At 36.7% G+C, this 15,295-nt stretch overlaps 1 protein-coding gene across 1 annotated transcript; it reads left to right on the top strand.

Moving 5' to 3' along the window:
* Positions 1-85: 85 nt before the first annotated feature.
* MS3_00006791 (uncharacterized protein) lies at positions 86-15,281 on the top strand. Its single transcript, XM_051215023.1, has 5 exons — positions 86-110; positions 2,122-2,405; positions 5,326-5,446; positions 11,692-11,806; positions 15,075-15,281. The coding sequence occupies exons 2-3, from the start codon at positions 2,186-2,188 to the stop codon at positions 5,433-5,435; spliced, it is 330 nt and encodes a 109-aa protein (XP_051068205.1). The 5' UTR covers positions 86-110; positions 2,122-2,185; the 3' UTR covers positions 5,436-5,446; positions 11,692-11,806; positions 15,075-15,281.
* Positions 15,282-15,295: the final 14 nt, after the last annotated feature.

Raw genomic sequence — 15,295 nt, 5'->3', positions numbered from 1 at the left:
GAAAAGCAGGGTCACCTAAGAATTCAAATTATTAAACATTTCGAGAGCGAGGGAAGTTTGGGTTTCTCATAGACGGGCGGGAAGTTCAGATCTCCGGATTTGGAGTGCCTGTGAGTTACTGCGTGATAGTTATGAATTATGTCAAGTAGTGATATCTCAATTTATGTTTGTGTAGCCTCGACTTTTTTAAATATGTTATGCCGTCTTTCTTCAGATGTTGTTAGACGAAAAGTTGTGATGACGAAGCAATCTTCACTTATGTTAAATTACAATATCGACCAGTTAAGATCTATTAGTGATGAAGCTCCTACGAATTTCAACTATTTCCAGTAAGATCTTTGAAATCAAGCCAGTTTCGGCTTCATCGTATAGTAAAGGCTAACATATCTTTTGGCCAAGTTCATCGTTTATTCTGTAACCATACTCGTAGTGGCCTGAAAGCCTCTTTAAAATATGGAATCTAAACAAATACTATTCAGGATTCGCATACTATCTGGCTCATTTTGACTATGAAGAACCACACTGCAGTCCCAAAGACAAACTCTTATTGATGTATCTAATCTTTTCCAATTGACAACGGACTATGTTCCACTTATTTTCAGTTCTTGATCACCTCGCTACTGTATCTGAGCCACTGTTCGTTCATATTTTCTCAGTACTCATATCACCCTATTTCAACTGATTTTCAGTTGTTATTTTGTGGTAACCTAAACCACTAGTCGTCTTATATTCGTTGTTCTTCACTGTCTGTTTCTGCAAATATTCCCGTCTAGCTCTCCACAACAGCTAAAACTTCACTGGCCAGTTCCATATATCTTCAGGGATATTTCGCTCCTAAAGTTCATAAACCCTCGAATATTTGCACAAGTTATATCGTTAGTAGTTATTTAAGACAGTATAAATGTTAATAATAGTTGCTCCTTTTAGTACCAGTACAATGAGCAGAAATCCAAAACAAGATCACGATGGGAATACTAACTCCAACTGTGGTAGAAAGAAATGAAAGTCGTTGAGTACAATCACGTAGTGTTCAAGATTGTGTCGTTACATCGACAACTTGAATTAACCCACACATGTTCCAAATCGTACATTGATTGACTGACTACTAAACAGTACAATGATTTATGCACACGTACTTCATGTCCCAACTTGACCATCTAATAAACTCCTATGATTTAATGAACTTACTTGTTACTATTCTCATAAGATATCGTTGAGTTCCCTGTCTGTATTTAATGCTTATCTTTCTAAATGGTCGTTTGATCAAACTAAATTAAGACAGTAGATTTCTCCTATGTTTGTACTCGTTTTTATGCACTATTTTTGTATTTTTCCTGTCAGTTAGCAATATTTAGACTAGTCCTTTACCCTCATCAAGTCAATACTTGCAGAAATACTATGCAAGGTGTTCTTGGGTTTGACGCATAGCTCCCAAAGCATTCGTTTTAAAGTGTTTTATCTTAACATAAACTTTCCGTTTATTTACTTTGGTCTTGTCAGAGTGCTTTTATGCAGCCAAATTCTACAAAAGCAATATATTCAACGAATTCGAACAAATAGATAAGCAATGAACAGACTTGGTAAAGTTTACTCAAAACGAAACAGCTTTAGTGTTGTTACCTAAAAATTCAGATACTTTAAGCTTTTTGACCGATTGAATAGAATACTTTTCAGAGACTAAATGAAATGTTCGTTGTACGATTGCCATTATGTATGCATACTTTAGAACCCAAAACAGTAACGATCTAGTTTATGTTCCTTTCCTGTCTGCAATAGACAAGATACCAGACTACAACTAACTAGTGATTTTTGAAGAGATGAGTCAACGGTTTTAGCAATTGGCGGTTGTCTATTTCATCTCGTTTTAACACGCCGTTCCCCCTACTTCCGTTCAGACATCCCCATAGTATCGCTTTTCTTTACAATAAGTTTGTGCCATAGACAGTAACTTGGCTACCGGGATTTGTAAATTGTCGTTATAAAATATTCCCAATTTCCCCCAACTATTATAATCAATCTAATATTCTATACAGTCATACTGTACATTTTTCGAAAAGCTTCTAGAGTACCACTACCATACCAACTTCTGTATTTATTTTATTACTTTTCTATGCCCCACAGGATGTATTTACTAGTTACCCTATTTTCTGTGAAGGATTAATTATCAAATTTCGACTATAAATTCATGGAAGGTGGTCAGCCGGTCGCTGAAGTTCGTTCATATTCACCTAATAAATGTGGCGAAGTGGTTAACGGCAGTATGCACTCAAGTTCAACGTCGGACTCAGACTACGAATACCGCAAGAGGAATAGCTATTGTCTTAGTTGTCAAAGAAGACCTAAAGCATCATTGAAATTTATATTAACTATATGGTACTCTCCAGAGACTAGTTCGGCTATAGCCGGTAAGTCCTTTTCGTGATGAAGTGTACTGGTTTATTTATAACATGAATTTTAGTACAATTAAGGCCTGATTAATAGGCTTGGTTCTTCGGCACCTTATCCCTACTGGAAGTTCACAATCTTTCAGTCAAACACACTCGTAAGTACGGCTTGGAGAGAATACGTCTCATCGGTGCATTGTTTACCCATATTTTACCAAAGATATCACCATAAGTTTGCTCTGATTTTTCACTACGAATAGTTTAATTACACCATTCCCACTACTGCCAGCCAGGTCCCCCAACTCTAGCAGAAGTTCAAAAGGCTATAGTTAATCTGAAACGAGAAAGGTCAGCTGGTCCAGATGGATTGGCTTCAGAGGTCTTTAAGCATTGTGGTCCAATTTTAGCGATTAGGTTGACCAATATTTTAGCTAAGATCTGGGAGTTAGACGCTATTCCATCTGACTGGTCACAATCACTTATCGTCCCAATATATAAGAAAGGGTCAAAATCATCTTGCGACAACCACAGAGGGATTAGTTTAGCTAATATAGTATCTAAAGTACTAGCCTCGATAATTATCAAACGCTTAACTAAGACTCGTGAACTGCAAACACGAGACAATCAAGCTGGCTCCAGACCTGGTCGTGGCTGCATCGATCACATATTCACCATTCGTCAGGTTCTAGAACATAGGCATACTTACCGGCGTCCGACAATGGTGGTCTTTCTTGACTTAAAAGCAGCATTTGACTCGGTAGACCGCGAGGTTCTGTGGCAGTGTCTGTCATTGGAAGGCGTACCTCAGAAGTACATAAACCTTGTGAAGGCTCTTTACTCGAACACTACTAGTCGAGTCAGAGCTTATGGCGAACTGTCATCTACTTTTGCAACCTCAAGTGGTGTCCGTCAAGGTTGTCCACTTTCTCCATTTTTGTTGAACTTCATCATGGACCTACTGATGGAAATAACATTCTCGTCTACTGAATTCTCGGGCATTGATCTCCTTCCAGGAGGTCCACTTATCGACTTAGAATACGCAGATGATATAGTCATGTTTAGTGAAGACGCTGATAAAATGCAGAGTCTTTTGGTAGCACTAAGCAACAATGCCAGAATGTTTGGAATGCGCTTCTCTCCCTCGAAATGCAAGTTGTTGCTTCAGGACTGGTCTGCGTCAACACTTGAACTAAGGATAGGGAGTGAAGTAGTCGAACGCGTTGACAACTTATTAGGTATTACGGAATGATGGTAAATCAGTCGATGAGGTTGTGAATCTTCATCGACTGAGATGGTTAGGCCACGTGTTACGTATGCCTGAACACCGATTACCACGACGTGCAATGCTAACCGGTGTTCGGGATGGTTGGAAGAAAGTTAGGGGCGGCCAAACCAAAACGTGGCATCAGTGCTTGAAGTCACTAACTTCTAGTCTGAGCCATGTTGATAGATGCAGACTACTTGGTTGGGGTCCGCGTGTCCATCGTAACCAATGGTTGGAGACTCTTGTTGACATGGCCCAGAGTCGATCACAATGGCGTCGGTGTATACACTCTCTATCTTCCCTTAAACTAAGAGATTAAAATCGCTTCATATCTTTCCTTCTACGAACTAACTCTTTCTTCCTGTGCTATATCCTCATTGCAATCTTTCTTTTATATATTACCACCTCTGAATTAACTACTTTTATGAATGCGGTGTCCATCTTGTTGTGGTAATGAGGTATGGCAACTTGGACCGATGCATATATGTGCCTGGTCCTACGTTGTAGCTGACTGACTGACTCTCGAAACATGACGTTAATAGTCGCGAACTATATGTAACTCGTTGCTTATTTCATATAAAGTTTCCTTCAGAGCTTACCTACACAGTGAAAAAACGCATTAAAACAACCAACCGTTCTTTCAACCAGATTATTATTTTACATTTTTGTCAGGTTTTGTTCCTTAATTTGAGAATAAGAAATTGAAAAGTTTAAATGTAGTTAACAATAATTTACTGTTTCTCGTAAATTACCAATAGGGATTTACTATCGATCTACACTAAAAAGGACCTGACATACAGAACATTGATCATCACGCAGGGATTTAAATACATCTCAGTCCTACAGGAGGTCAGTCGCGGCCCGGACAGCTCAGTGGTAACGTCTCTGACTCCGAAGCTGAGTGACACGGGATCGAATCCGTCACGGGTGTCAGTTCCCTCAAGAATAATACAGGTACACCTTGCTGACGAGTGCCAAGTAGCACGAAACCCGGGTCCAGGGTTTCATGCTGACTACTTCCAACCACCATCTTATCAACTGGGATTCCTAAACGCCTTTATTCGAGGATACATTTTAATGCTACAAACAAGAATTTCACCTTGTTCAGTGAAAATGTCAATCGACTGAATGAATAAATTTATTCATATAGTCCAGTAGTCATAATACCTATTTTCTCAAATACTGACTTCAATAATTGTAAGGCATATTTATCCATTTCCCCAATTCTATAAAATGTACAGTTCATCAAAGTAAATCTTTCAGACTTATTCTATTCAGGACAAACTGTAATAGTCTAGTTAGGATAAAATAATCTACATAATATTTACACTGTTAAGGCTAGTTAATCGTTTAGTGACATTGGAGAATTTATTTATTATTCTCTGGTTTTCGTCTTAAACTAATTGTTATTAGATATGCAGTTGATCTTTGGCAACCCAAAGTCTTTTCTTATTGTAGCTCATTGTAGCTTTCATTGATGATTAATATACAACCCACTTATTTTAATTCCTTACCTAATTTCATCTTTTTACGTTGCCAAGTTTTCGGTAAATATAAGATTTTCACTGCTTTAACTCTGTTTCGAATACATATTGTAAAAGAACTAGTTAGTTAACACTTGATATATTTTGTTTTAATTATATCCACTTGGTTTCAAATGAGTTTTTCGATTTTCAGAAGCAATGTCATCTACCTATACGGAGGTACAATTACAAGAAATAGTCTCCAGTTCAACCAAAGATATTTTACAGTTAGCTGAGAAACATTTTGCTGATCTCAGAATATAATAATATCCCGGGTCAGTTATTTTATTCCTCTTTTTCCTTCTTCACATTTCTTCTTTCCTTTTCGTTTTCTTCATTCTCTTCTTTCATACGAGATTTTTTAAATCACTTCCAATCAGTTCATTATAAAACTGTATATTTTGTTAATTATACACTTTGTGTTTCTGTGAAGATAAATTTATATAGAAGTGATGTTTGTTTAATGTGTACATAGACTCTTTCCATCAATATTAATAATTGAGATAATAATAATTCGAACTGCTTCTCCTATTCTTATATTATCAACACGTACAATATGTGTAGCAATAAAAGAAATGAACAGTGTTATGTATTGTTATTTACCCAATTGTTGGGATTATAATGACAATAATAAATATACATCTTTGGGTAATTATGCATTGATCAAACTTGTATTTTATTCTCAATTTTTTTTCTATAATTGGACATGACATTCTATTAAATTTAGGATAAATACGAAATTCCAAATATAATGAAACCAATTAGTTTTGTTCATCATGTTATATAAAGACATAGCAAACTAACACTGTTAGGTATTCGGTCTAATCAGTTAAAAATATGCATCTTTTCAGACAGAAACCCATTAATGAATTTGATCCCATAAAATTCTTATCACTAACGAAAAATTGATTACTGGCGTAAATAACTTCATTTAGACGTCCAACTGTAACCCTTTATATTCAAATTTTGTTATAATATCTGTAATAATGCCGTGCAATTCTCTATTTTCTCAGTAAATTTAAAATAAATAATCTACGAAAGTAATATCTGCTATCAAGTGACAAGCAGTGAAAATATATTGTTTATAAATGCAATTTATTGTAATCTTAGAATTATAATAATGACATTAGCATTTTAGGTTCCACTAATTTTTTTTCAATAGACAGTCCAAAGTATTTCATTCGACAGAGAAACCTCGGTTTCTTAAAACTCACCAACCAACTATACGCTTCGTTTGTAGAGTTGTCTGTAAATTTTGTAATAGTAGCAACAGAGTAGATAGTCTAAGTTGATAATTTCGGTAAGATGATATAACTACTTATTTTTAAATTTGTAACCAGTTCACGTCCCGACCGAAGCTGCTACCTAGACGCGGTGGTCGGGATTGCCTATCGTGATGACCCAACGGAGCTATATTGGCTGGAACATATGTTCCTGTAGGTTCTACCATGCCAGGCAGGTCGATTGGAGAACGGTAAGACTAAAAGCAGCAACTCAAGGTCTGAGGGCGAAGTCGTACTACTGACTGTAGAGGGGTGTGACAGCAGTAAGGTGTTTCCCTCAGACAACCAGCATGACAGCGATGCTGCCTTCCCACAAGGAGGGGTGGGGTTAGAAAAGGTCGACCCTAAAAATGTCACACCTCACGTTACCTCAGGGGTTTCCGTCTCCAGAGATAAGGCCCTTTGAAGAACAGAGCTAACACATTAAACACCTTCCACAAAAAGGCCGTGCGCGACCAGCCTCAAGCAGTTGTCCCTTGGGCTCTGCGGTCACACTCCCAGGTCGTTAAGACCAACACTAATCCGATTTCCTCTTCAGGTTCCTCAAGAAATACCCTTCCACGGTGTGGGCAGCCGGGAAGTGATATCAGCCCTCATACCAGTAACAGCACACGAGACCAAGTTGGTCACATTCAAATCCTTCCTACACCTCCTAATACCTCTCTTGTCTCCATGACTAACCCTCCTCACGTCTCTTTATTACCTCGCACCGCTAGGGCAAACGATTCGAGTACGCGGAGCGCTATTCATGGTCTCCTGAAACCACGCTCCAAACTACACGTAGGAGCTTTTAACGTCCGAACACTGCCAAATAGGACAGCAGGCTTCCTTAGCTAAAACTCTAAAATCCCGCGCCATCGATGTGTGCTGCGTCTCCGAAACGCGCATACAGGATCCGAGTAGCGTCATTCACTTGACCTCGCCATGCCAAAATAAAGAACCGACTAGATTCACACTTCGTGTATCTAGAAGCCCAGATTCTGCTTCTCGTGGCCTCGCCGGCGTAGGTATAGCATTGAGTCCTAGGGCAGAACTAGCTCTCTTAGAGTGGATCCCAGTAGACAGTTGTTTGTGCGCTATCCGACTAAACGGAACAGTAAGGACTCGGAAGGATAGGGTCACTCGTCGTTGCCTCTTCGTCGTCTCTGCCTATTCTCTCACTCACTGCAGCTCAGATGATGTAAAAGATGAGTTTTACAGAAAGCTCTCCGACCTCCTAAAAGCTAGGCGCTCTGATGTAGTAATAGTGGCTGGTGACTTTAATGCTAAAGTAGGTAAACTAAGCGAAAGGGAAAGACACCTGGGTGGATCTTATAGCATCGTGGCTGAAAGAACAGATAATGGCGACCGTCTGGTGCACCTATGCTCAGATAACCGCCTGTTCCTTGCAAATACTAACTTTAAGCATAAGGAAAAGCATCTTTTAACATGGTGACCCCTTAATTCATCCCAACGTCGGACCCAAATAGATCACATCGCTATCAGCCACCGATGGAGGGGCTCGATAGAAGACTGTCGCGCATTCTGGAGCACGTGCTTAGATTCAGATCATGCTCTAGTGCGAGCGCGTATCTGCCTACGTCTTACTGGACGTAGGAAAGATAGTGCAAGGAAACCTCTTAGGGCCCTACTTAATGATAGTCAAGCTAAGAGTATATTTCAAGAACAACTAGGAAAACAGTTAGGCAGCCATGTATGTGATGCCCACCCCGAGGCAGCATGGAATGATATCCGAAAAGCTGTGGAAACAGCAGTGATATCTGCTAGTACGGTAAACCACAATGTTAGGGAGAAACACTGGGTCTCAGCAGCATCTACCGCACTGATAGATACTCGAAAACTCATCCTATCTGGCTCTGAACATAACAAAGGGCGGAGTCAGCTTAAGCGCAAGCTGACAAGAAGTCTACGCAATGATCGTGAACAGTGGTGGGTAGCGAAAGCAAGAGAGATGGAAAAGGCAGCGGCAACAGGTGATAGCAGACAATTGTTCAGACTTGTTAAGGAAACCGGTATTAGGAAACCGACTGTTAGCGAAACACTCAGAGAAAGATGGACATATTATACATTCTCAATCCAGGAGATTGGATCGATGGGCAGAACACTTTAGGGATCAGTTCAACTGGCCTTCAGCCACACTTCGGTTTCTCACGATCTCCAGTCAACCTGAATGGCAAGTTAATGTAGGTCCTCCGCCTCTTTACGAAGTTGAAAAAGCTATAGGAAATCTGAAGCGAGGGAGAGCAGCAGGCCCTGACAGGTTTACTCCTGAGATTCTTAAGGATGGTGGTTCAGTATTACCAGTGAGATTGACTGAGGTTTTAGGTAGAATTTGGGAACTGGACGTAATCCCATCTGACTGGTCTCAATCACTGATTGTGCCAGTCTATAAGAAAGGACAAAAGTGCTCTTGTGACAAACACAGAGGAATCAGTTTGACTAATATAGTGTCTAAAATATTAGCTTCAATAATACTTCGACGCCAAACTAAAGCTCGTGAAGAGCAGACTAGAGAAAATCAGGCTGGTTTTCGACCTGGACGTGGTTGTATAGACCAGATATTCACACTACGTCAGGTTCTAGAACACAGACACACGTTCAGACGCCCCACAATGGTAGTATTTCTCGACCTTAAGGCGGCATTCGACTCTGTTGATCGTGATGTTCTATGACAGTGTTTGTCACTGAAAGGAGTAACAAAGAAGTACATTAACCTTATAAAGGCTCTCTACTCGAACACAACTGGCCGAGTGACAGCTTATGAAGAGCTGTCATCAGAATTGATTACCTCAAGTGGTGTTCGTCAGGGCTGCCCACTCTCTCCATTCTTGTTCAACTTTGTCGTTTAGAGATAACACTTTCCTCGTCTAGATTTCCAGGGGTTGAACTTCTACCGGGAGGTTCACTTGTTGACTTAGAATATGCTGATGACAGTTTTATTTGGTGAAGACGCTGACAAAATGCAGAGTCTTCTGACCACTCTAAGCAACAATGCAAGCATGTTCGGGATGCGATTCTCTCCCTCGAAATGCAAAATGTTGCTTCAGGATTGGGTTGCATTGACACCCGAACTAATGATAGGGAGTGAAGTAATTGAGTGTGTCGATCGCTTCACTTATCTTGGAAGTCTCATCAGCCCTTGTGGTCTGGTGTGTGACGAAATCTCAGCACGGATACAGAAGGTTCGACTAGCTTTTGCCAACTTGCGTCATTTATGGCGTAGGCGAGATATCCGTCTATCAACCAAAGGACGTGTTTACTGCGCAGTAGTTCGTTCCGTCCTACTTTATGGCAGTGAAACATGGCCGGTAAGAGTAGAGGATATTCGTAGGTTACTAGTATTTGATCATAGGTGTCTTCGAAACATTGCTCGTATATCCTGGGACCATCGAGTAAGTAACGCAGTTGTTAGGAAACGGGTACTAGGTAAGGATGGCAAATCAATTGATGAAGTAGTGAAACTTCATCGGTTGAGATGTCTGGGACACGTGTTACGTGTACCCAAACACTGGCTTCTCCGACGAACGATGTTTTATGGTGTAAGAGTAGGTTGGAAGAAAGTAGACGTTTAGGCCAAGACATGGCAGAAATCCATGAAGTCACTGATAAGTGGACTGAGTCATGTCGGTAGGTGTAGACTATCTGGTTGGGGACCGCGAGATGATAGCAACCGATGGTTAGAGACCCTGAATGACATGGCTCAAAAGCGTTTGCAATGGCGCAGGTGCATACACTCTTTGTGTTATCCCAAATTTTGATCTCCTTATTCCTCCTTGTCTCTTTTTTTTCTCTTCCCAAATTTATTTCACTGTATTATACTCTTTAAATGACATCTCCAAACACTAATTTTCCCGATTACTGCTTATACTCTTACTATCTCTGCCACTACGGGATTTGAATCGAACACTACATCTCTGTGCTAATGTGGTGTGGCAACTCGAACTGACGTACGTACGTACGAAGTTCTACGTTGTTACTGACTGACTGAACCAGTTCACGTATTATTAGTGAGTACACTTTAGTCGACAGTTTACTAGTGAAATAATTCTAACAGCCATAAAGCTGACTGCCATATTTTATGAATCGACATAGAAAATAGTTACCCATATTAATTGGTTATGTATGCAATATGGCGTAAGTTGTTGCAGTCCCACCAGAGCTGACTTACATGTAACTGTAAACTATAGACAAATACATCGTTTACACGTTACAAAATATTCAATATGTCATTCCCAAGAAAGCTGTACATGTAACTGATAATAATGATGTATTGCCATAAGTATTTGTTTGATATGACATTTTATTCTTTACCAATTAAATTTTCTGTTGATCCTTATTTAAATATGTCTAATTTATGTGCACACAAATGTATACATACGTCAATGTATATAAGCACTCACAAATATACAGACGCTTGTGTGTAAGGTAACAAATGTAGTGAAGACTTTTTTTAAATCAGTAGAATCAAACTCCTCCATAAATACTATCATCAGCGCTTTGAATTATATATATATAGACCATACAGCTAATTCTTCGATTACTGTTTAATGACTGATTAACTCTTATATTTCAGTTTTACAAAAAATCAATTGTAACACAAACAGTTCGATAGAAATATTCCTGACTTTATTGGAGCATTGGTTTATTCAATAAGTATCATTCAGCAGGGAATATAATTTATGAGCTTCTAATCGGTTAACTTCAATTAATATAGTATAAAGAAAGTAATTAAAATAAACATGATAACGATACAGATTTATTAATAAGACAAATCATATACCCACGTTTTAGTGTGTTCTATCATCAGTAGTTAGATTTTAAATTATAAAACGTACACCACAATGTAAGTTCATTTTATAACCATACATCAGATTAGCATCGCAATGATTTTTCTAAAAATTAAATGATTAACTCCAGTGTGGAAGAAAATTAAAAAGAAGCAATGACCTGAAATAATAAATTGCTGTCAAGAATTTTTGGTACTCTTTTTACATGTGACCCCAATAATAGCGTGTGTTACAGAGTTCTTAAGTGGACGAAGAACATGCAACTTAATCTATATTTGAGAAAATTTGTCATTTCGACTGCAAAAAGGACACAAATATATACTGATCTCCTCTCATGTGGACTCATTTTCCTAACGGAAATAGTTTGTTTTCAAATAGAAAATATCGATTATAGGCTTTGTGAACTCTAAAATTAACATATTTACTTAATTTTCATTGTCGATTTTGTAGATCTCTACGTTGATTCGCTAATAATGGTCTTATGGATTTCAAGGTCATTTTGTATCGCTCAAAAGCTGTCTTATTGTATATTTCGACGAACTGAAGGCAATTATTATCATGCCATGTAAATGTGTCAGGCAAATATTTAGTAGCTATTTTCAACTTGTTAAACATTTCTTTCAAATGCACATGTTAGGTTAGTTCAACAACTAATTCAGACTTTTGTAGTAGGTAAACAACTAAATGACTCACTGAAAAGTTCAGTTGTTAGTATCTTACTTAAAGTTTGTTAAATGTAAGTAGTCATCAAAAAGCGCCACCTTACTTAAACTTTATGTTAAATAGAACTGGGATCCAAAGAATGTCTACAGTCTTGGGAGGATACTGATAACTCCTACGAGATTCTGGTTCGTTTCATCTAGTGTGAGCTATTCTGCCTATGACCCACCTCGTGTATAACCGATAGGCCTTCACATTAACTGATCACCTAGTAATAATCAGTGTCATGTTTTCTAGACCCTAACGACCATCGATCTGATCGTATTTTGCCCACCGGTCAGTTTACTTTTTAATGATGGTAAGTTGTGATCAATAAGAGGAAGTTTCACTTAATTCAGATGTCTTTAACAGTGGAAACTTATCAACAAGGCCTATCTGATGATATCTTCAGATATCTAGATCATTCTCCAAGAGCCCAGTATTAACGTCTTTGATTCTGAAACTGGATAACATGTATTAGATTAATAATTAGCAAAAAATCTAGGGTACACAAGAATCTTTCAATTACTCAATCTTAAAGTTGGAACAATCTAATTTCACTCAATTCAAAATGTGATCAAATGGACATTTTATGTTCTCAAATCTATCCATTCTTATTGCCAACAGTTAAAACACTCAACGTTCCTCTTCTTATTCATGACTTTTTTTTAGTTTATTTCGGCTAAAATCTCATCTAATACTAATTAGATTCTTTATGATAATGATAATAATACGGGTAATAGGAATAGTGACTACATTCTAATCAAAGTAGAGTAACTAAGGTATCTTATTTAAAGTTATTTGAACGATTATTGTTAGGGGAATGGTATAAATAAATATTATTATCCAAAAACAAAACAGCTCATTTTTTTTATAAAAATAAAAAGCATCATGAGTTATCATTGAAATCTGGACATCTTGTTAATGGTTAGTTGACCTTGACCAACTCAAAGCATAACTACGTTCATGTGAAAAAGATAAAAGCAAGTTAAAATAACTTGATTTAGTACAAATGTTTAATAAAATAAACATGTAACAGTGTTTTTTTGTTATCCTTTTTTTAATATCAGATAGTATGCCAACTTAATTAAAAATGATAACAGATGTTCTATTTTTAATGAGAATGGATAAATTCGAAAAATAACATAAACAAAAAAATCAAGATATATATACTACTTATAAGTAAACAGTTACAAAGTTGCTTTTTAAGTTGAACGAAATAGAATGCTACTGTAATCCATAATTTGAGGATTAATAACCCAATAGAATATATAAGTGGACATTACTTTTTTAGAATATCAAAATTCTAAAACCAAATCATTTCATACTAGTTTATTCCAGTACAGCGAATTCTCCATTGTTATTATACATATAATGTTTATACATAACATTGTGAAAAAAAGTAGATATCCGGATTTATTGACCTATAGAGTACAAATGAGGTTCAACCTCCTATAACTGTTTAGTCTCAAATATTACTTTTACTCTTCACAGATCGGGTTCTTCAATAGTGGATGTAAATTATTTGGTATAAATCACTTTAGTATTCATCATTCTCCTCCTGGTAACTAGATCACTTAAATAATTGGATAGAATTCATTTTCCCAATTATACAAATTTCTATTGATAGTCACCATTTTATGCCTAAATTATAAAACTTTATATATTATGAAGAGCATTTTTAACACCGAACCCGATAAAATATGTATTACTCGTGAAACAATTGCTTAACAGTTACGGCTCTTGGTTCTCAACTACTAAGTTTTCAGCACGAACCTTGTTTTAGTTATTTCAACTTAGTTAGTAGGATAAAAAGTATTAAAAGTTATCACAATCGAAGTATAATAAAACTGAAACATACTATCGAACAGTTGATGCACGTACAATCCTTTTCAAGGCTGAGGGGCTGTTATAACTTGTGACCTGTGTGACCTGTTAATGTATAACTTAACGACACTGCCAATCATAGAGCAGTGAATTATCGATCGGGCCAATGATGCATAAAACCCCTTACGATCAGTCTAGAGTCCTTATTGGTCCTGCTTCCTGCCTAGCCCATCCAGTTAAGTCCAGAACACAAATCTCAGCCTCTGTGATATGAATCATTTAATTCAAACATACTGGGTTTATATACCAACCAAACAGACCACATCGCACCATGAAATAAGAAACAACATTTGTACAAGATTTAGTCAAATGTGGGAGGTAGTGATTAACAGACAGAGCATAATTCAAGAATGGTAAATCGTATAATAATAGTTCATAGGTCAAAATAAAGCTCATAATAGAAGGGACATGAATATATATAGTTTAGTTATTTAACAATTATACGATAAAAATATACTCATAGTAGTGGTCCACAAAAGGATCCCAAAAGTTACCATTCATTATGCTTATCAGGACATAACAGGAGCGTTTATCAAAATTAGTATTAGGAACCAGTTTTATCGTTATGATTTCATGACGAACCAACTACAGCTACAGTACAATAATCCTAAAATCAATATCCCGTTACTAATTCCTAGCTAAATAAGTTATTCATTTATCTTTAATATCACTTCATCGTCTAGAACGAGTTACGACCTTAAATACATCTGGTCATATAGTTCAAATTTACCTCGAATTATTATTCAAACACGAGTAAAGAACCTCAATTTAATAAATCAATTATGTCAACGTTGAATTAATATTAATTAACTATTTTATTGATTACAATAACTACTTATAAAGTATATAGAATAACAAATTCATTTTAACTAAACAGTTATTAATTACATTAGATGAGATATTGCACCATTTTAATAGTGAGCTTTAGATTACCATTTTTAATGATTACATTTTTCTGTCTATATGTGTTATTTGTATTATATTCTAAGCATACAATACATGTGTATAAAATTATTGATTAAATATAAATTAAATAATATGTGTAGCAACAACATTCGAATTAGTTCTCAGTTTCAAATTCATATTGAAATTGAATAGTTTAGCTTTAAAGGTTTAAGAAATTAAAAAAGAAGTATACTTTTATAATGAGTTAAAACTTATGTAATTCAAATGAATTACTCTATTTTCTTTTTTATTAATTACAAACTAATGTAACTTCTTTTTTTTCTGTTTTTTGAATTCTTAAGTTATCAAATTTAAAAGTTGAATTCATGAATCAATTATAACTAAACCATCATGGAAAACTTAAAAGCACTGAACGGCCATTTCATCCTAATGTGGAACTCGTGAGCAGTGAGCATCCATTATTCTGTTCGCGTGATTCGAACCCAGGATTTATCAGTCTTAATTTTAATTGATTTGTGTTATTTGAACAAAAAAATGGTATAAAATAGGATTCTAAAATTTC

This window comes from Schistosoma haematobium, chromosome 2 (assembly GCF_000699445.3).
Source record: "Schistosoma haematobium chromosome 2, whole genome shotgun sequence".
Taxonomy (NCBI): Eukaryota; Metazoa; Platyhelminthes; class Trematoda; order Strigeidida; family Schistosomatidae; genus Schistosoma; species Schistosoma haematobium.
This window is presented reverse-complemented; position numbering and strand designations above follow the sequence as displayed.

Excerpts from the sequence above, each read along its gene's own strand:
- MS3_00006791 (XM_051215023.1), top strand. The coding sequence starts at position 2,186 with ATGGAAGGTGGTCAGCCGGTCGCTGAAGTTCGTTCATATTCACCTAAT. Across the intron at positions 2,406-5,325 it reads GACTAGTTCGGCTATAGCCG|AAGCAATGTCATCTACCTAT; the intron begins GTAAGTCCTTTT and ends TTCGATTTTCAG.